Here is a 17,882-nt window from a genome sequence, read left to right as displayed (position 1 = left end):
TAACTACTATAATACTGCCCCTATGTACAGGAATATAACTACTATAATACTGCTCCCTATGTACAAGAATATAACTACTATAATACTGTCCCCTATGTACAAGAATATAACTACTATAATACTGTCCCCTATGTACAAGAATATAACTACTATAATACTGCTCCCTATGTACAAGAATATAACTACTATAATACTGCCCCCTATGTACAAGAATATAACTACTATAATACTGCCCCCTATGTACAAGAATATAACTACTATAAAACTGCCCCGTATGTACAAGAATATAAATACTATAATACTGACCCCTATGTACAAGAATATAACTACTATAATACTGCTCCCTATGTACAAGAATATAACTACTATAATACTGCCCCCTTTGTACAAGAATATAACTACTATAATACTGCCCCCTATGTATAAGAATATAACTACTATAATACTGCCCCTATGTACAGGAATATAACTACTATAATACTGCCCCCTATGTACAAGAATATAACTACTATAATATTATAATACTATGTATAAGAATATAACTACTATAATACTGCCCCTATGTACAGGAATATAACTAATATAATACTGCCCCCTATGTACAAGAATATAACTACTATATTACTGCCCCTATGTACAAGAATATAACTACTATAATACTGCCCCTTATGTACAGGAATATAACTACTATAATACTGCCCCCTATGCACAAGAATATAACTACTATAATACTGCTCCCTATGTACAAGAAAATAACTACTATAATACTGCCCCCCTATGTACAAGAATATAACTACTATAATACTGCCCCCTATGTACAAGAATATAACTACTATAATACTGCCCCCTATGTACAGGAATATAACTACTATAATACTGCCCCCTATGTACAAGAATATAACTACTATAATTCTGCCCCTATGTACAAGAATATAACTACTATAATACTGCCCCCTATGTACAAGAATATAACTACTATAATTCTGCCCCCTATGTACAAGAATATAACTACTATAATACTGCCCCCTATGTACAAGAATATAACTACTATAATACTGCCCCCTATGTACAAGAATATAACTACTATAATACTGCCCCCTATGTACTAGAATATAACTACTATAATACTGCCTCCTATGTACAAGAATATAACTACTATAATACTGCTCCCTATGTACAAGAATATAACTACTATAATACTGCCCCCTATGTACAGGAATATAACTACTATAATACTGCTCCCTATGTACAAGAATATAACTACTATAATACTGCCCCCTATGTACAAGAATATAACTACTATAATACTACCCCCTATGTACAAGAATATAACTACTATAATACTGCTCCCTATGTACAAGAAAATAACTACTATAATACTGCTCCCTATGTACAAGAATATAACTACTATAATACTGCCCCCCTATGTACAAGAATATAACTACTATAATACTGCCCCCTATGTACAAGAATATAACTACTATAATACTGCCCCCTATGTACAAGAATATAACTACTATAATACTGCCCCCTATGTACAAGAATATAACTACTATAATTCTGCCCCTATGTACAAGAATATAACTACTATAATACTGCCCCCTATGTACAAGAATATAACTACTATAATACTGCCCCCTATGTACAGGAATATAACTACTATAATACTGCCCCCTATGTACAAGAATATAACTACTATAATACTGCCCCCTATGTACAAGAATATAACTACTATAATACTGCCCCCTATGTACAAGAATATAACTACTATAATACTGCCCCCTATGTACAGGAATATAACTACTATAATACTGTCCCCAATGTACAAGAATATAACTACTATAATACTGCCCCCTATGTACAAGAATATAACTACTATAATACTTCCCCCTATGTACAAGAATATAACTAATATAATACTGCCCCCTATGTACAGGAATATAACTACTATAATACTGCCCCCTATGTACAAGAATATAACTACTATAATACTGCCCCCTATGTACAAGAATATAACTACTATAATACTGCCCCCTATGTACAAGAATATAACTACTATAATACTGCCCCCTATGTACAAGAATATAACTACTATAATACTGCCCCCTATGTACAAGAATATAACTACTATAATACTGCCCCCTATGTACAAGAATATAACTACTATAATACTGCGCCCTATGTACAAGAATATAACTACTATAATACTGCCCCCTATGTACGTGTATATAACTACTATAATACTGCCCCCTATGTACAAGAATATAACTACTATAATACTGCTCCCTATGTACAAGAATATAACTACTATAATACTGCCCCCTATGTACATGTATATAACTACTATAATACTGCCCCCTATGTACAAGAATATAACTACTATAATACTGCCCCCTATGTACAAGAATATAACTACTATAATACTGCTCCCTATGTACAAGAATATAACTACTATAATACTGCCCCCTATGTACAGGAATATAACTACTATAATACTGCTCCCTATGTACAAGAATATAACTACTATAATACTGCCCCCTATGTACAAGAATATAACTACTATAATACTGCCCCCTATGTACAAGAATATAACTACTATAATACTGCTCCCTATGTACAAGAAAATAACTACTATAATACTGCTCCCTATGTACAAGAATATAACTAATATAATACTGCCCCCCTATGTACAAGAATATAACTACTATAATACTGCCCCCTATGTACAAGAATATAACTACTATAATACTGCCCCCTATGTACAAGAATATAACTACTATAATACTGCCCCCTATGTACAAGAATATAACTACTATAATTCTGCCCCTATGTACAAGAATATAACTACTATAATACTGCCCCCTATGTACAAGAATATAACTACTATAATACTGCCCCCTATGTACAGGAATATAACTACTATAATACTGCCCCCTATGTACAAGAATATAACTACTATAATACTGCCCCCTATGTACAAGAATATAACTACTATAATACTGCCCCCTATGTACAAGAATATAACTACTATAATACTGCCCCCTATGTACAGGAATATAACTACTATAATACTGTCCCCTATGTACAAGAATATAACTACTATAATACTGCCCCCTATGTACAGGAATATAACTACTATAATACTTCCCCCTATGTACAAGAATATAACTAATATAATACTGCCCCCTATGTACAGGAATATAACTACTATAATACTGCTCCCTATGTACAAGAATATAACTACTATAATACTGCCCCCTATGTACAAGAATATAACTACTATAATACTGCCCCCTATGTACAAGAATATAACTACTATAATACTGCCCCCTATGTACAAGAATATAACTACTATAATACTGCCCCCTATGTACAAGAATATAACTACTATAATACTGCGCCCTATGTACAAGAATATAACTACTATAATACTGCCCCCTATGTACGTGTATATAACTACTATAATACTGCCCCCTATGTACAAGAATATAACTACTATAATACTGCTCCCTATGTACAAGAATATAACTACTATAATACTGCCCCCTATGTACATGTATATAACTACTATAATACTGCCCCCTATGTACAAGAATATAACTACTATAATACTGCCCCCTATGTACAAGAATATAACTACTATAATACTGCCCCCTATGTACAGGAATATAACTACTATAATACTGCCCCCTATGTACAGGAATATAACTACTATAATACTGCCCCCTATGTACAAGAATATAACTACTATAATACTGCTCCCTATGTACAAGAATATAACTACTATAATACTGCCCCCTATGTACATGTATATAACTACTATAATACTGCCCCCTATGTACAAGAATATAACTACTATAATACTGCCCCCTATGTACAGGAATATAACTACTATAATACTGCCCCCTATGTACAAGAATATAACTACTATAATACTGCCCCCTATGTACAGGAATATAACTACTATAATACTGCCCCCTATGTACAGGAATATAACTACTATAATACTGCCCCCTATGTACAAGAATATAACTACTATAATACTGCCCCCTATGTACAAGAATATAACTACTATAATACTGCCCCCTATGTACAGGAATATAACTACTATAATACTGCCCCCTATGTACAAGAATATAACTACTATAATACTGCCCCCTATGTACAAGAATATAACTACTATAATACTGCCCCCTATGTACAGGAATATAACTACTATAATACTGCCCCCTATGTACAAGAATATAACTACTATAATACTGTTCCCTATGTACAAGAATATAACTACTATAATACTGCCCCTTATGTACAGGAATATAACTACTATAATACTGCCCCCTATGTACAGGAATATAACTACTATAATACTGCCCCCTATGTACAAGAATATAACTACTATAATACTGCCCCCTATGTACAAGAATATAACTACTATAATACTGCCCCCTATGTACAGGAATATAACTACTATAATACTGCCCTCTATGTACAAGAATATAACTACTATAATACTGCCCTCTATGTACAAGAATATAACTACTATAATACTGCCCCCTATGTACAAGAATATAACTACTAGAATACTGCCCCCTATGTACAAGAATATAACTACTATAATACTGCCCCCTATGTACAAGAATATAACTACTATAATACTGCCCCCTATGTACAAGAATATAACTACTATAATACTGTTCCCTATGTACAAGAATACGACTGCTATAACTCTTATAGTTTGGAGACTCTGTGCAGTCTGTGTAGAGCTGGGGGCGCTGGGAGTGTTTCTCTACATGAGTAGACATATGATAGCGGTTTAGTACGGTTGATAAATGATGATGTTATCCTGTAATTAAGTGGAACGTTCTTGCCATTAGCGGTTATTACGCCCATAGCATTTGCGCTCCATCATTTTAGTGTGTTACTTTCTCCATACAGAAGTTCTCTGACTTTGGAAATGCCTCCATCATATATTTGCAGGATATTGGGGTGAGCACCTGGTGGAGGGGGTGGTAGGGCGTGTGCCCGCAGTGCACTGCTAATACCAGTATCCTGATATGCTCCATATGCTGCAATGCTACAATAACAGATATATGAGAGAACACTAATGCCTGGGTCACACTGGGGTCAAATGTCACTGGGGGTCATCAGTGATATGCAGAAGAATGTTGCCTGCACCCACCCGGTACATTCTGAGCCCCCTACCTACATGGCGGTCTATGAAGAAGCGTCGCAGGCCGAATGTGCACCCACGTGGCGGTATAGACATATTGTATAGGCACTGTGGTGTATTGTAGATTATGTGGTCATGTGACTATGTATGGGCACTAGTGGGTATTGTGTGGGCACTGCTGTGTATATTTGTACACCCTGTAATAGGCATAACCATAATTTTATGGACACTATGGGGCACATTTACTTACCCGATCCCTCGGAGTTCCCGAAAGTGCATTGTCCGACGACATATGGTAGTATTAGGGGCAATATATATGTATCATACTAGTACCATATGGTAGTAATAGAGGGTCAGTATATAGCAAAGCCCCATTTTCTATATAGTTAACCCTTTCCTGTTGGGCAGAGACGTTACTTTGTGTTCCCCCCCGGAGCACATGTTATCTGAGCCTGTGTATACACTGCGGTGATTGATTAGACCATAATCCTGGCAGTGTTTCCTTTACAATTAGTGGTAATATGAAAACTTCCCGTTACCTATCCCCAGGACCACCCGCACTCCCCCACCGGGGTCTGACAACTTCTTGGCTTAAATGGATGATAGAAAACAACCCATATACAGCGTGTAATACAAGAGTCCATTCACACACACATCATCTGGACCACAATAGGCAGCTTAGCCACAATATCTAAGCCTATTATGTGTGATACTGTCTGCTAAGCCACTGTATCTAAATGTATTATGCGTGATTACTGCTTGCTTAACCCAGTGTATCTAAGCCTACCCTGAGTGATGCTGTCTGCTGAGCTAAGCATGCCTTGTATAATGCTCATCTAAACCTATCATGTCTGTTGAGGCCAATGTATCTAAGCCTCAGGGGCGTAACTACAGCTGTAGCACCAATAGCCGCTGCTATGGGGCCCACAGTGTCAGGGGGCCCTGTCATCCGACCTGACACACTAAAGAGTGGAGGATGTGCACCATTATATACATATGATGCTTCATATTGTACAGAAAAATATGTATATAACATATATGTATATAATATATAGGTGTATATATGCTGTATCTGTAATGTGTATACAGTGTATGGTGTGTGTATATATGCTGTACATCTGTATATGGCACATATGTGTGTTTATGCTCTATACATGCCCTTTACATATAGTAATACTGCCATAGAGCGACACAAATAATACTGCCATCTAGTGCCCAAAACTACAACCTGAACTAGTCAAATAGTGTAACTAGTGCCGCAATATACTGCCCGCATACCCGCATAATACCGTGAAACAGAATAGTGACGCATACAGCCATAATAATACCGCCTGTAGTGTGCCCCATTCTCTACCAATAACCATTATCCTAGAAGTCATACCCTGACCCTAGCTCTTATATCACCTAGATGGGTATAGCGGGGTGGCATGAGATGGCGGTGATCTAGAAATCTCAGTGAGAGATAAGGAGGGTTTCCTCGTGAGACAAGGACGCTGTGTTCGAGATGTTCCGATTTGCTGCAGATCAGGCAGAAAAATTCCATCTTCCTTGTTTGTAACATGACTTGGGATGAGAATGAACAGCCAGGCAGTGTGAGGAGAGGGCGAGAGCTAAAAATACACCCGCCATCCTGCTGCAGCTGCACAGCCGGCTCCACACTACACCCCGGCATCTGGAGAGCTTACAGGAATAGCAGAGTGCAGAGAGGTAAGAAGTGGAGGTAGTGACTATACCGGAATAGCAGAGGGGTAAGAAGTGGAGATAGTGACTATACAGGAATAGCAGAGGGGTAAGAAGTGGAGGTAGTGACTGTACAGGAATAGCAGAGGGGTAAGAAGTGGAGGTAGTGACTATACAGGAATAGCAGAGAGGTAAGAAGTGGAGATAGTGACTATACAGGAATAGCAGAGATGTAAGAAGTGGAGGTAGTGACTGTACAGGAATAGCAGAGGGGTAAGAAGTGGAGGTAGTGACTGTACAGGAATAGCAGAGGGGTAAGAAGTGGAGGTAGTGACTATACAGGAATAGCAGAGATGTAAGAAGTGGAGATAGTGACTGTACAGGAATAGCAGAGAGGTAAGAAGTGGAGGTAGTGACTGTACAGGAATAGCAGAGAGGTAAGAAGTGGAGGTAGTGACTGTACAGGAATAGCAGAGAGGTAAGAAGTGGAGGTAGTGACTGTACAGGAATAGCAGAGGGGTAAGAAGTGGAGGTAGTGACTATACAGGAATAGCAGAGGGGTAAGAAGTGGAGGTAGTGACTGTACAGGAATAGCAGAGGGGTAAGAAGTGGAGGTAGTGACTGTACAGGAATAGCAGGGGGGTAAGAAGTGGAGGTAGTGACTATACAGGAATAGCAGAGGGGTAAGAAGTGGAGGTAGTGACTGTACAGGAATAGCAGAGGGGTAAGAAGTGGAGGTAGTGACTGTACAGGAATAGCAGAGAGGTAAGAAGTGGAGGTAGTGACTGTACAGGAATAGCAGAGAGGTAAGAAGTGGAGGTAGTGACTATACAGGAATAGCAGAGGGGTAAGAAGTGGAGGTAGTGACTGTACAGGAATAGCAGAGAGGTAAGAAGTGGAGGTAGTGACTGTACAGGAATAGCAGAGAGGTAAGAAGTGGAGGTAGTGACTATACAGGAATAGCAGAGAGGTAAGAAGTGGAGGTAGTGACTGTACAGGAATAGCAGAGGGGTAAGAAGTGGAGGTAGTGACTGTACAGGAATAGCAGAGAGGTAAGAAGTGGAGGTAGTGACTATACAGGAATAGCAGAGGGGTAAGAAGTGGAGGTAGTGACTATACAGGAATAGCAGAGAGGTAAGAAGTGGAGATAGTGACTATACAGGAATAGCAGAGAGGTAAGAAGTGGAGGTAGTGACTGTACAGGAATAGCAGAGGGGTAAGAAGTGGAGGTAGTGACTGTACAGGAATAGCAGGGGGGTAAGAAGTGGAGGTAGTGACTATACAGGAATAGCAGAGGGGTAAGAAGTGGAGGTAGTGACTGTACAGGAATAGCAGGGGGGTAAGAAGTGGAGGTAGTGACTATACAGGAATAGCAGAGAGGTAAGAAGTGGAGGTAGTGACTGTACAGGAATAGCAGAGGGGTAAGAAGTGGAGGTAGTGACTATACAGGAATAGCAGAGAGGTAAGAAGTGGAGGTAGTGACTATACAGGAATAGCAGAGAGGTAAGAAGTGGAGGTAGTGACTATACAGGAATAGCAGAGGGGTAAGAAGTGGAGGTAGTGACTGTACAGGAATAGCAGGGGGGTAAGAAGTGGAGGTAGTGACTATACAGGAATAGCAGAGAGGTAAGAAGTGGAGGTAGTGACTGTACAGGAATAGCAGAGAGGTAAGAAGTGGAGGTAGTGACTATACAGGAATAGCAGAGGGGTAAGAAGTGGAGGTAGTGACTGTACAGGAATAGCAGGGGGGTAAGAAGTGGAGGTAGTGACTATACAGGAATAGCAGAGGGGTAAGAAGTGGAGGTAGTGACTGTACAGGAATAGCAGGGGGGTAAGAAGTGGAGGTAGTGACTATACAGGAATAGCAGAGAGGTAAGAAGTGGAGGTAGTGACTGTACAGGAATAGCAGAGAGGTAAGAAGTGGAGGTAGTGACTATACAGGAATAGCAGAGGGGTAAGAAGTGAAGGTAGTGACTGTACAGGAATAGCAGAGGGGTAAGAAGTGGAGGTAGTGACTATACAGGAATAGCAGAGAGGTAAGAAGTGGAGGTAGTGACTGTACAGGAATAGCAGAGAGGTAAGAAGTGGAGGTAGTGACTGTACAGGAATAGCAGAGGGGTAAGAAGTGGAGGTAGTGACTATACAGGAATAGCAGGGGGGGTAAGAAGTGGAGGTAGTTACTGTACAGGAATAGCAGAGGGGTAAGAAGTGGAGGTAGTAACTGTACAGGAATAGCAGAGAGGTAAGAAGTGGAGGTAGTGACTGTACAGGAATAGCAGAGAGGTAAGAAGTGGAGGTAGTGACTGTACAGGAATAGCAGAGAGGTAAGAAGTGGAGGTAGTGACTGTACAGGAATAGCAGAGAGGTAAGAAGTGGAGGTAGTGACTGTACAGGAATAGCAGAGAGGTAAGAAGTGGAGGTAGTGACTGTACAGGAATAGCAGGGGGGTAAGAAGTGGAGGTAGTTACTGTACAGGAATAGCAGAGAGGTAAGAAGTGGAGGTAGTTACTGTACAGGAATAGCAGAGAGGTAAGAAGTGGAGGTAGTGACTGTACAGGAATAGCAGAGGGGTAAGAAGTGGAGGTAGTGACTATACAGGAATAGCAGGGGGGGTAAGAAGTGGAGGTAGTTACTGTACAGGAATAGCAGAGGGGTAAGAAGTGGAGGTAGTGACTGTACAGGAATAGCAGAGAGGTAAGAAGTGGAGGTAGTGACTATACAGGAATAGCAGAGAGGTAAGAAGTGGAGGTAGTGACTGTACAGGAATAGCAGAGGGGTAAGAAGTGGAGGTAGTGACTGTACAGGAATAGCAGGGGGGTAAGAAGTGGAGGTAGTGACTGTACAGGAATAGCAGAGAGGTAAGAAGTGGAGGTAGTGACTATACAGGAATAGCAGAGGGGTAAGAAGTGGAGGTAGTGACTGTACAGGAATAGCAGGGGGGTAAGAAGTGGAGGTAGTGACTATACAGGAATAGCAGAGGGGTAAGAAGTGGAGGTAGTGACTGTACAGGAATAGCAGGGGGGTAAGAAGTGGAGGTAGTGACTATACAGGAATAGCAGAGAGGTAAGAAGTGGAGGTAGTGACTGTACAGGAATAGCAGAGGGGTAAGAAGTGGAGGTAGTGACTATACAGGAATAGCAGAGAGGTAAGAAGTGGAGGTAGTGACTGTACAGGAATAGCAGAGAGGTAAGAAGTGGAGGTAGTGACTGTACAGGAATAGCAGAGGGGTAAGAAGTGGAGGTAGTGACTATACAGGAATAGCAGAGGGGTAAGAAGTGGAGGTAGTGACTGTACAGGAATAGCAGAGGGGTAAGAAGTGGAGGTAGTGACTATACAGGAATAGCAGGGGGGTAAGAAGTGGAGGTAGTTACTGTACAGGAATAGCAGAGGGGTAAGAAGTGGAGGTAGTGACTGTACAGGAATAGCAGAGAGGTAAGAAGTGGAGGTAGTGACTGTACAGGAATAGCAGAGAGGTAAGAAGTGGAGGTAGTGACTGTACAGGAATAGCAGAGAGGTAAGAAGTGGAGGTAGTGACTGTACAGGAATAGCAGAGAGGTAAGAAGTGGAGGTAGTGACTGTACAGGAATAGCAGAGAGGTAAGAAGTGGAGGTAGTGACTGTACAGGAATAGCAGAGAGGTAAGAAGTGGAGGTAGTGACTATACAGGAATAGCAGAGGGGTAAGAAGTGGAGGTAGTGACTATACAGGAATAGCAGGGGGGGTAAGAAGTGGAGGTAGTTACTGTACAGGAATAGCAGAGGGGTAAGAAGTGAAGGTAGTGACTGTACAGGAATAGCAGAGGGGTAAGAAGTGGAGGTAGTGACTATACAGGAATAGCAGAGAGGTAAGAAGTGGAGGTAGTGACTGTACAGGAATAGCAGAGAGGTAAGAAGTGGAGGTAGTGACTGTACAGGAATAGCAGAGGGGTAAGAAGTGGAGGTAGTGACTATACAGGAATAGCAGGGGGGGTAAGAAGTGGAGGTAGTTACTGTACAGGAATAGCAGAGGGGTAAGAAGTGGAGGTAGTGACTGTACAGGAATAGCAGAGAGGTAAGAAGTGGAGGTAGTGACTGTACAGGAATAGCAGAGAGGTAAGAAGTGGAGGTAGTGACTGTACAGGAATAGCAGAGAGGTAAGAAGTGGAGGTAGTGACTGTACAGGAATAGCAGAGAGGTAAGAAGTGGAGGTAGTGACTATACAGGAATAGCAGAGGGGTAAGAAGTGGAGGTAGTGACTATACAGGAATAGCAGGGGGGGTAAGAAGTGGAGGTAGTTACTGTACAGGAATAGCAGAGGGGTAAGAAGTGGAGGTAGTGACTATACAGGAATAGCAGAGAGGTAAGAAGTGGAGGTAGTGACTGTACAGGAATAGCAGAGAGGTAAGAAGTGGAGGTAGTGACTATACAGGAATAGCAGAGAGGTAAGAAGTGGAGGTAGTGACTATACTGGAATAGCAGAGAGGTAAGAAGTGGAGGTAGTGACTATACAGGAATAGCAGAGAGGTAAGAAGTGGAGATAGTGACTGTACAGGAATAGCAGAGAGGTAAGAAGTGGAGGTAGTTACTGTACAGGAATAGCAGAGGGGTAAGAAGTGGAGGTAGTGACTGTACAGGAATAGCAGAGAGGTAAGAAGTGGAGGTAGTGACTATACAGGAATAGCAGAGAGGTAAGAAGTGGAGGTAGTGACTATACTGGAATAGCAGAGAGGTAAGAAGTGGAGGTAGTGACTATACAGGAATAGCAGAGAGGTAAGAAGTGGAGGTAGTGACTATACAGGAATAGCAGAGGGGTAAGAAGTGGAGGTAGTGACTATACAGGAATAGCAGAGAGGTAAGAAGTGGAGGTAGTGACTATACAGGAATAGCAGAGAGGTAAGAAGTGGAGGTAGTGACTATACAGGAATAGCAGAGGGGTAAGAAGTGGAGGTAGTGACTATACAGGAATAGCAGAGAGGTAAGAAGTGGAGGTAGTGACTATACAGGAATAGCAGAGGGGTAAGAAGTGGAGGTAGTGACTATACCGGAATAGCAGAGAGGTAAGAAGTGGAGGTAGTGACTGTACAGGAATAGCAGAGAGGTAAGAAGTGGAGATAGTGACTGTACAGGAATAGCAGGGGGGTAAGAAGTGGAGGTAGTGACTGTACAGTAATAGCAGGGGGGTAAGAAGTGGAGGTAGTGACTGTACAGGAATAGCAGAGAGGTAAGAAGTGGAGGTAGTGACTATACAGGAATAGCAGGGGGGGTAAGAAGTGGAGGTAGTGACTATACAGGAATAGCAGGGGGGGTAAGAAGTGGAGGTAGTTACTGTACAGGAATAGCAGAGGGGTAAGAAGTGGAGGTAGTGACTATACAGGAATAGCAGAGGGGTAAGAAGTGGAGGTAGTGACTATACAGGAATAGCAGAGGGGTAAGAAGTGGAGGTAGTGACTATACAGGAATAGCAGAGAGGTAAGAAGTGGAGGTAGTGACTATACAGGAATAGCAGAGGGGTAAGAAGTGGAGGTAGTGACTGTACAGGAATAGCAGAGGGGTAAGAAGTGGAGGTAGTGACTGTACAGGAATAGCAGAGAGGTAAGAAGTGGAGGTAGTGACTGTACAGGAATAGCAGAGAGGTAAGAAGTGGAGGTAGTGACTGTACAGGAATAGCAGAGAGGTAAGAAGTGGAGGTAGTGACTATACAGGAATAGCAGAGGGGTAAGAAGTGGAGGTAGTGACTATACAGGAATAGCAGAGAGGTAAGAAGTGGAGGTAGTGACTGTACAGGAATAGCAGGGGGGTAAGAAGTGGAGGTAGTGACTATACAGGAATAGCAGAGAGGTAAGAAGTGGAGGTAGTGACTATACTGGAATAGCAGAGAGGTAAGAAGTGGAGGTAGTGACTGTACAGGAATAGCAGAGAGGTAAGAAGTGGCGGTAGTGACTATACAGGAATAGCAGAGGGGATGTAGTGACTGAGCTCTCTATGTACAGACTATACAGGAATTGTATAGAGAGAATTCATATTCACATTCTTCTTTAGGACGTATGGGGTTTTTGCGCAGGAGAATAGCTATAACTGCATACAATTGATTTTTCTTGCATATCTTTTCTGACACAGAGATCCAAACCCTCTGCTCACCACCATGCAATCATCCAATGATTCTGTCTGCCTGTAGCTGCCACTAGGGGCGCTCACTGCACAGAAATTGTCAAAACTTTGATGGTGCCCCCTAGTGGTGAGATATGTTTTCCTAGGGTGGTTAGGGGCACTCAGTCTTGTTGATGCCCCTTTAAGGAGTTGGGGTGCAGTGTGAGTGGGGGCCGTGTCACAGCTGCACACAGTGCGGGATGTTGTGGCTTGGAGCTAGTAAACAGAGAGGCCGCTGTCACTGTGATCTGGAGAACCGCTGTGACAGGGACAGCAAGACACAATAAGTGTGTGTCTGCAAGAGCGGAACAGCATGAAGAAGGATGAGGGGAGACGAGGGCGAGGGATCGGGGGGAGAGCAGGGAAGAGGAGGAAACTGGGAGATGGAGAAGGAAGGAGAGAGATGGAGAATGGATGGAGAGACGGAGGAGAATGGGGGAAGGGGATGAAAGTAGAACAGGAGATAAGAAACTTGGTACTGAAAAAAAAGGTGGCCACAAAAGTGAAGGAAGGAGAGAGAAATGAAAAGAATAGTGGGATGGAATAAATGAATGAAGAAAGAGAGTAAAAGGAATAAGGGAGGAAGAGAGAGGCTGTAGAAATAATGGAACAGATAGAGACTGCAGGAATATTGGGAGAAATGGAGGAAGAGATTGGGGGTCGATTCCCATTTTCCCGACGTGTTACCTGAATATTTCCGATTTGCGCCGATTTTCCCTGTATTGCCCCGGGATTTCGGCGCATGCGATCAGATTGTGGTGCATCGGCGCTGGCATGCATGCGACGGAAATGGGGGGGCTTGGCCGAACGAAAACCTGACGGATTCGGAAAAACCGCCACATTTTTAAAAAAAAGTGTTGCGGGACTCGCGCTTACCTTCACCAAGTATAGGACCGTGAACTTCAGTGCATTCCGGCGGACTTCAGCGGAGCAGCGCCACCTGGTGGACGTCGGAGAGGAACTACCTTAGTGAATCCCGGCCGGACCCGAATCCACCGCAGAGAACGCGCCGCTGGATCGCGAATGGTCTGCCCCATTGTGTGCAGGAATTACCTGAGTCTGATTTTTTTTCCTTGTGAATTTTAATAACACGCCCCTTCTTTGTGTCCCCTCTGGTACAGAGCACAGTGACACCGCACCGCGCACTTCTTACTTGTGTTTTGCACCAGCAGCTGAAGACATGATGGCACAAGTTCTACACATGGAGACTCACTTTCCAGGTAATAACTTCCAGTCTATACATGTAAATCACAAAACCACTTCTATGTCCACCGTGTTATTTGTCAAGAAGACATTACAGTAATTATATACAGAGTAATAAGCAGAATTATCTGGTAATGCATCAATAGCCATAAACCTCGAGTCTACAGGGGATAACAGGATTAATAGTTACTAGTTCAACATAATGTACAAGGATATAAATATTATATATATTTTTTTTATCTTCTGTCTAGGTAAATCCATCCCAAATTCTTTATCCGGCATAAAAGAGCCAGAGGCCCCCTATTCTGTGGAGACTCCGTATGGATACCGACTGGATCTAGACTTCCTTAAATATGTTGATGATATAGAAAAAGGCCACACCATCAAACGGGTGCCAGTTAGCCGCAGGCCTCGTTTTGGTTCATTACCCCGGGGCCCTGGATATACAGGATCATGGTGGACATCTACTGAATCCCTCTGCTCCAATGCCAGCAATGACAGGTACCCTACTGGATAGACACGGGTGCAGTACAGGTCTCTTCTACAGATGCCCAGGATATGATTTTTGGTTTTGTTTTGCAGTCGTCACTCGTCTTATTCGTACTGTGGTAGAGGCTTTTACCCGGCATATGAAGTGAGAAGTGGATCTCAAACATCAAGCAGCTTCAATCCCAGAGTTGAGAGGACACTCCTGGATGCTAGTAAGAAGCTGGAAGCCGGACAATCCCGTCCACTTAGTCTTGGATGCAGGTCGAGCAGCAACTTGTCGACGACATCTCTCTCTCGTCTTCCATCTTCTTCGTCCTGTCAACAGCTGTCTTTTACTCCACTAAGTTCTGGGATGTCAACTCCGGTGTCTCCAACGCCGGTCCATCTTCAACATGTACGGGAGCAAATGGCGGTGGCACTGAAAAGATTGCGTCAACTGGAAGAACAAGTAAAGATGATCCCGGTGCTTCAGGTGAAAATTTCGGTCCTCCAGGAGGAAAAACGTCAGCTGAGCGTCCAACTGAAGAGTCAAAAATATCTAGGACATCCAGGAGGAAGCACTAAGGGCAAAACCAGGGGAGAACTATACATCGAAATTCCAGAGGAAGAGTCAAAGGATGGAAGGAATGAGTCTGGATCTGGAGAAGGAGCAAAAGTAAGTGATGAAGGAACTGAACGACAAGACAGGAAAGAGGCAGAAGACCAAAAGGAACAGCTTGGAACCGAATCCAAGAAGGAATGTTTGGCTTCTAATGGAAGGCCAGTCAAGAAATTCTGCAGTGTTGGTGTTTGGGTGAGAGAAGTGGACCTCATGCCTCATGGTCCATCTAGACCATTAGAGGCAGACAAGCAAAAGTTTCTAGTTCAAGCGCTATCAGCAAAAGTGGCGGTACTGGAACGGCAGCTAAGTCGGGCATTGACCGAGGTTCAGAACGCCAACCGTAAATTAGAAGAAGCCGAGCGGGCGTCGAGGGGTGAAGACACATTAAAGAGAGAAAAGAAAGAAGACGTGAGGGCCGATGCGGTCAAAGTTGCAAGAGTGGAGCGAGGAAGTGAGGTTGTCTCCAGCACAGAAGTTGGACCGGGCGTCCAACCTCAGAGGTCACGAGATTTGGAAGGCAGAGGTGTAGGATCCCTTAAAACTAGAGAAGAAGAGGACAGAGTCTACAAGAGCCGGGAAGTAATGGAGAAGCCACTTTTTACTTCGACTGGACCTCCTGTCCATGTCCATTTGGTGAAGAAGATCAGCATCACAGGGCAGAACGTTGTGGAGAAGAAAGGTGAGTGGTGGACAGTGGGTAGGTAGTTACACCTGACTCTGCCATGTCTGCTAGGAAGTTCTATGGCGACACCATTCAAAAATAAACAACAATAAATTTATCATAATTTTGTGTAAATTGGTTGTAAATAATGGGAACGTTGCCCCTTGCAAAAGCCTCAGTAAATGATGGCACACGTACCGGTGCTGAGAAGCTTCTACTGTTACTTCTTTGTGTCTCCAGGACTCGATGAAGGAAATCAAAAAGAGGAGATGACTCCATGTCCTGCCGTCAACCCAAACATTCAGGGGACAGAATGTACAGCAGGAGGTTCAGTGTCTGGGAAAGAAGATGGAACAGGTACCAGGAACCTTGTCTTAATGTCATTCAGGATGTACGCTATCCCATATAGCCACGTGTCCCCCATATAGAGTGCAGCCATGTGTCCCCCATATAGAGTGCAGCCATGTGTCCCCCATATAGAGTACAGCCACGTATCCCCCATATAGAGTGCAGCCATGTGTCCCCCATATAGAGTGCAGCCATGTGTCCCCCATATAGAGTACAGCCACGTATCCCCCATATAGAGTGCAGCCACGTGTCCCCCATATAGAGTGCAGCCACGTGTCCCCCATATAGAGTGCAGCCACGTGTCCCCCATATAGAGTGCAGCCACGTGTCCCCCATATAGAGTGCAGCCACGTATCCCCCATATAGAGTGCAGCCAAGTATCCCCCATATAGAGTGCAGACACGTGTCCCCCATATAGAGTGCAGACACGTGTCCCCCATATAGAGTGCAGCCATGTATCCCCCATATAGAGTGCAGACACGTGTCCTCCATATAGAGTGCAGCCATATATCACCCATATAGAGTGCAGCTAGGTATCCCCCATATAGAGTGCAGCCAGGTATCCCCCATATAGAGTGCAGCCGCGTATCCCCCATATAGAGTGCAGCCAGGTATCCCCCATATGGAGTGCAGCCGCGTATCCCCCATATAGAGTGCAGCAGCGTATCCCCCATTTAGAGTGCAGACACGTGTCCTACATATAGAGTGCAGACACGTGTCCCCCATATAGAGTGCAGCCAAGTATCCCCCATATAGAGTGCAGACACGTGTCCCCCATATAGAGTGCAGACACGTGTCCCCCATATAGAGTGCAGCCATGTATCCCCCATATAGAGTGCAGACACGTGTCCTCCATATAGAGTGCAGCCATATATCACCCATATAGAGTGCAGCTAGGTATCCCCCATATAGAGTGCAGCCAGGTATCCCCCATATAGAGTGCAGCCGCGTATCCCCCATATAGAGTGCAGCCAGGTATCCCCCATATAGAGTGCAGCCGCGTATCCCCCATATAGAGTGCAGCAGCGTATCCCCCATTTAGAGTGCAGACACGTGTCCTACATATAGAGTGCAGACACGTGTCCCCCATATAGAGTGCAGCCAGGTATCCCCCATATAGAGTGCAGACACGTGTCCTCCATATAGAGTGCAGCCATATATCACCCATATAGAGTGCAGCCATGTGTCCCCCATATAGAGTGCAGCCAGGTATCCCCCATATAGAGTGCAGCCGCGTATCCCCCATATAGAGTGCAGCCAGGTATCCCCCATATAGAGTGCAGCCAGGTATCCCCCATATAGAGTGCAGCAGCGTATCCCCCATATAGAGTGCAGACACGTGTCCCCCATAAAGAGTGCAACCATGTATCCCCCATATAGAGTGCAAACACGTGTCCCCCATATAGAGTGCAGCCACATATCCCCCATATAGAGTGCAGCATTGTATCCCCCATATAGAGTGCAGACACGTGTCCCCCATAAAGAGTGCAACCATGTATCCCCCCATATAGAGTGCAGACACGTGTCCCCCATATAGTATTCAGCCATGTATCCCCCATATAGAGTTCCATAAATAAAATAAATAAATCATTATTCATATAGCACC

The 17,882-nt window shown here is 43.3% G+C and overlaps 1 protein-coding gene across 3 annotated transcripts in view; it reads left to right on the top strand.

Moving 5' to 3' along the window:
• Positions 1-17,882, top strand: part of KANK2 (KN motif and ankyrin repeat domains 2) — a 46,042-nt gene that overhangs the window by 19,957 nt on the left and 8,203 nt on the right. For 2 of the 3 annotated variants that reach the window (XM_072149553.1, XM_072149552.1), the window contains exons 1-5: positions 6,715-6,877; positions 14,096-14,194; positions 14,429-14,678; positions 14,760-15,946; positions 16,169-16,285. In XM_072149553.1, coding sequence (XP_072005654.1) covers positions 6,730-6,877; positions 14,096-14,194; positions 14,429-14,678; positions 14,760-15,946; positions 16,169-16,285 — 1,801 coding nt within the window. In that variant the 5' untranslated portion in view covers positions 6,715-6,729. Of the gene's footprint in view, positions 1-6,714; positions 6,878-14,095; positions 14,195-14,428; positions 14,679-14,759; positions 15,947-16,168; positions 16,286-17,882 lie in introns of those variants that run through there. The other variant, XM_072149554.1, reaches the window with a different exon arrangement.

This window comes from Engystomops pustulosus, chromosome 4, assembly GCF_040894005.1.
Source record: "Engystomops pustulosus chromosome 4, aEngPut4.maternal, whole genome shotgun sequence".
Lineage (NCBI taxonomy): Eukaryota > Metazoa > Chordata > Amphibia > Anura > Leptodactylidae > Engystomops > Engystomops pustulosus.
Note: the sequence above shows the minus strand (reverse complement) of the source record. Positions and strands in the feature narration are given on the sequence as shown.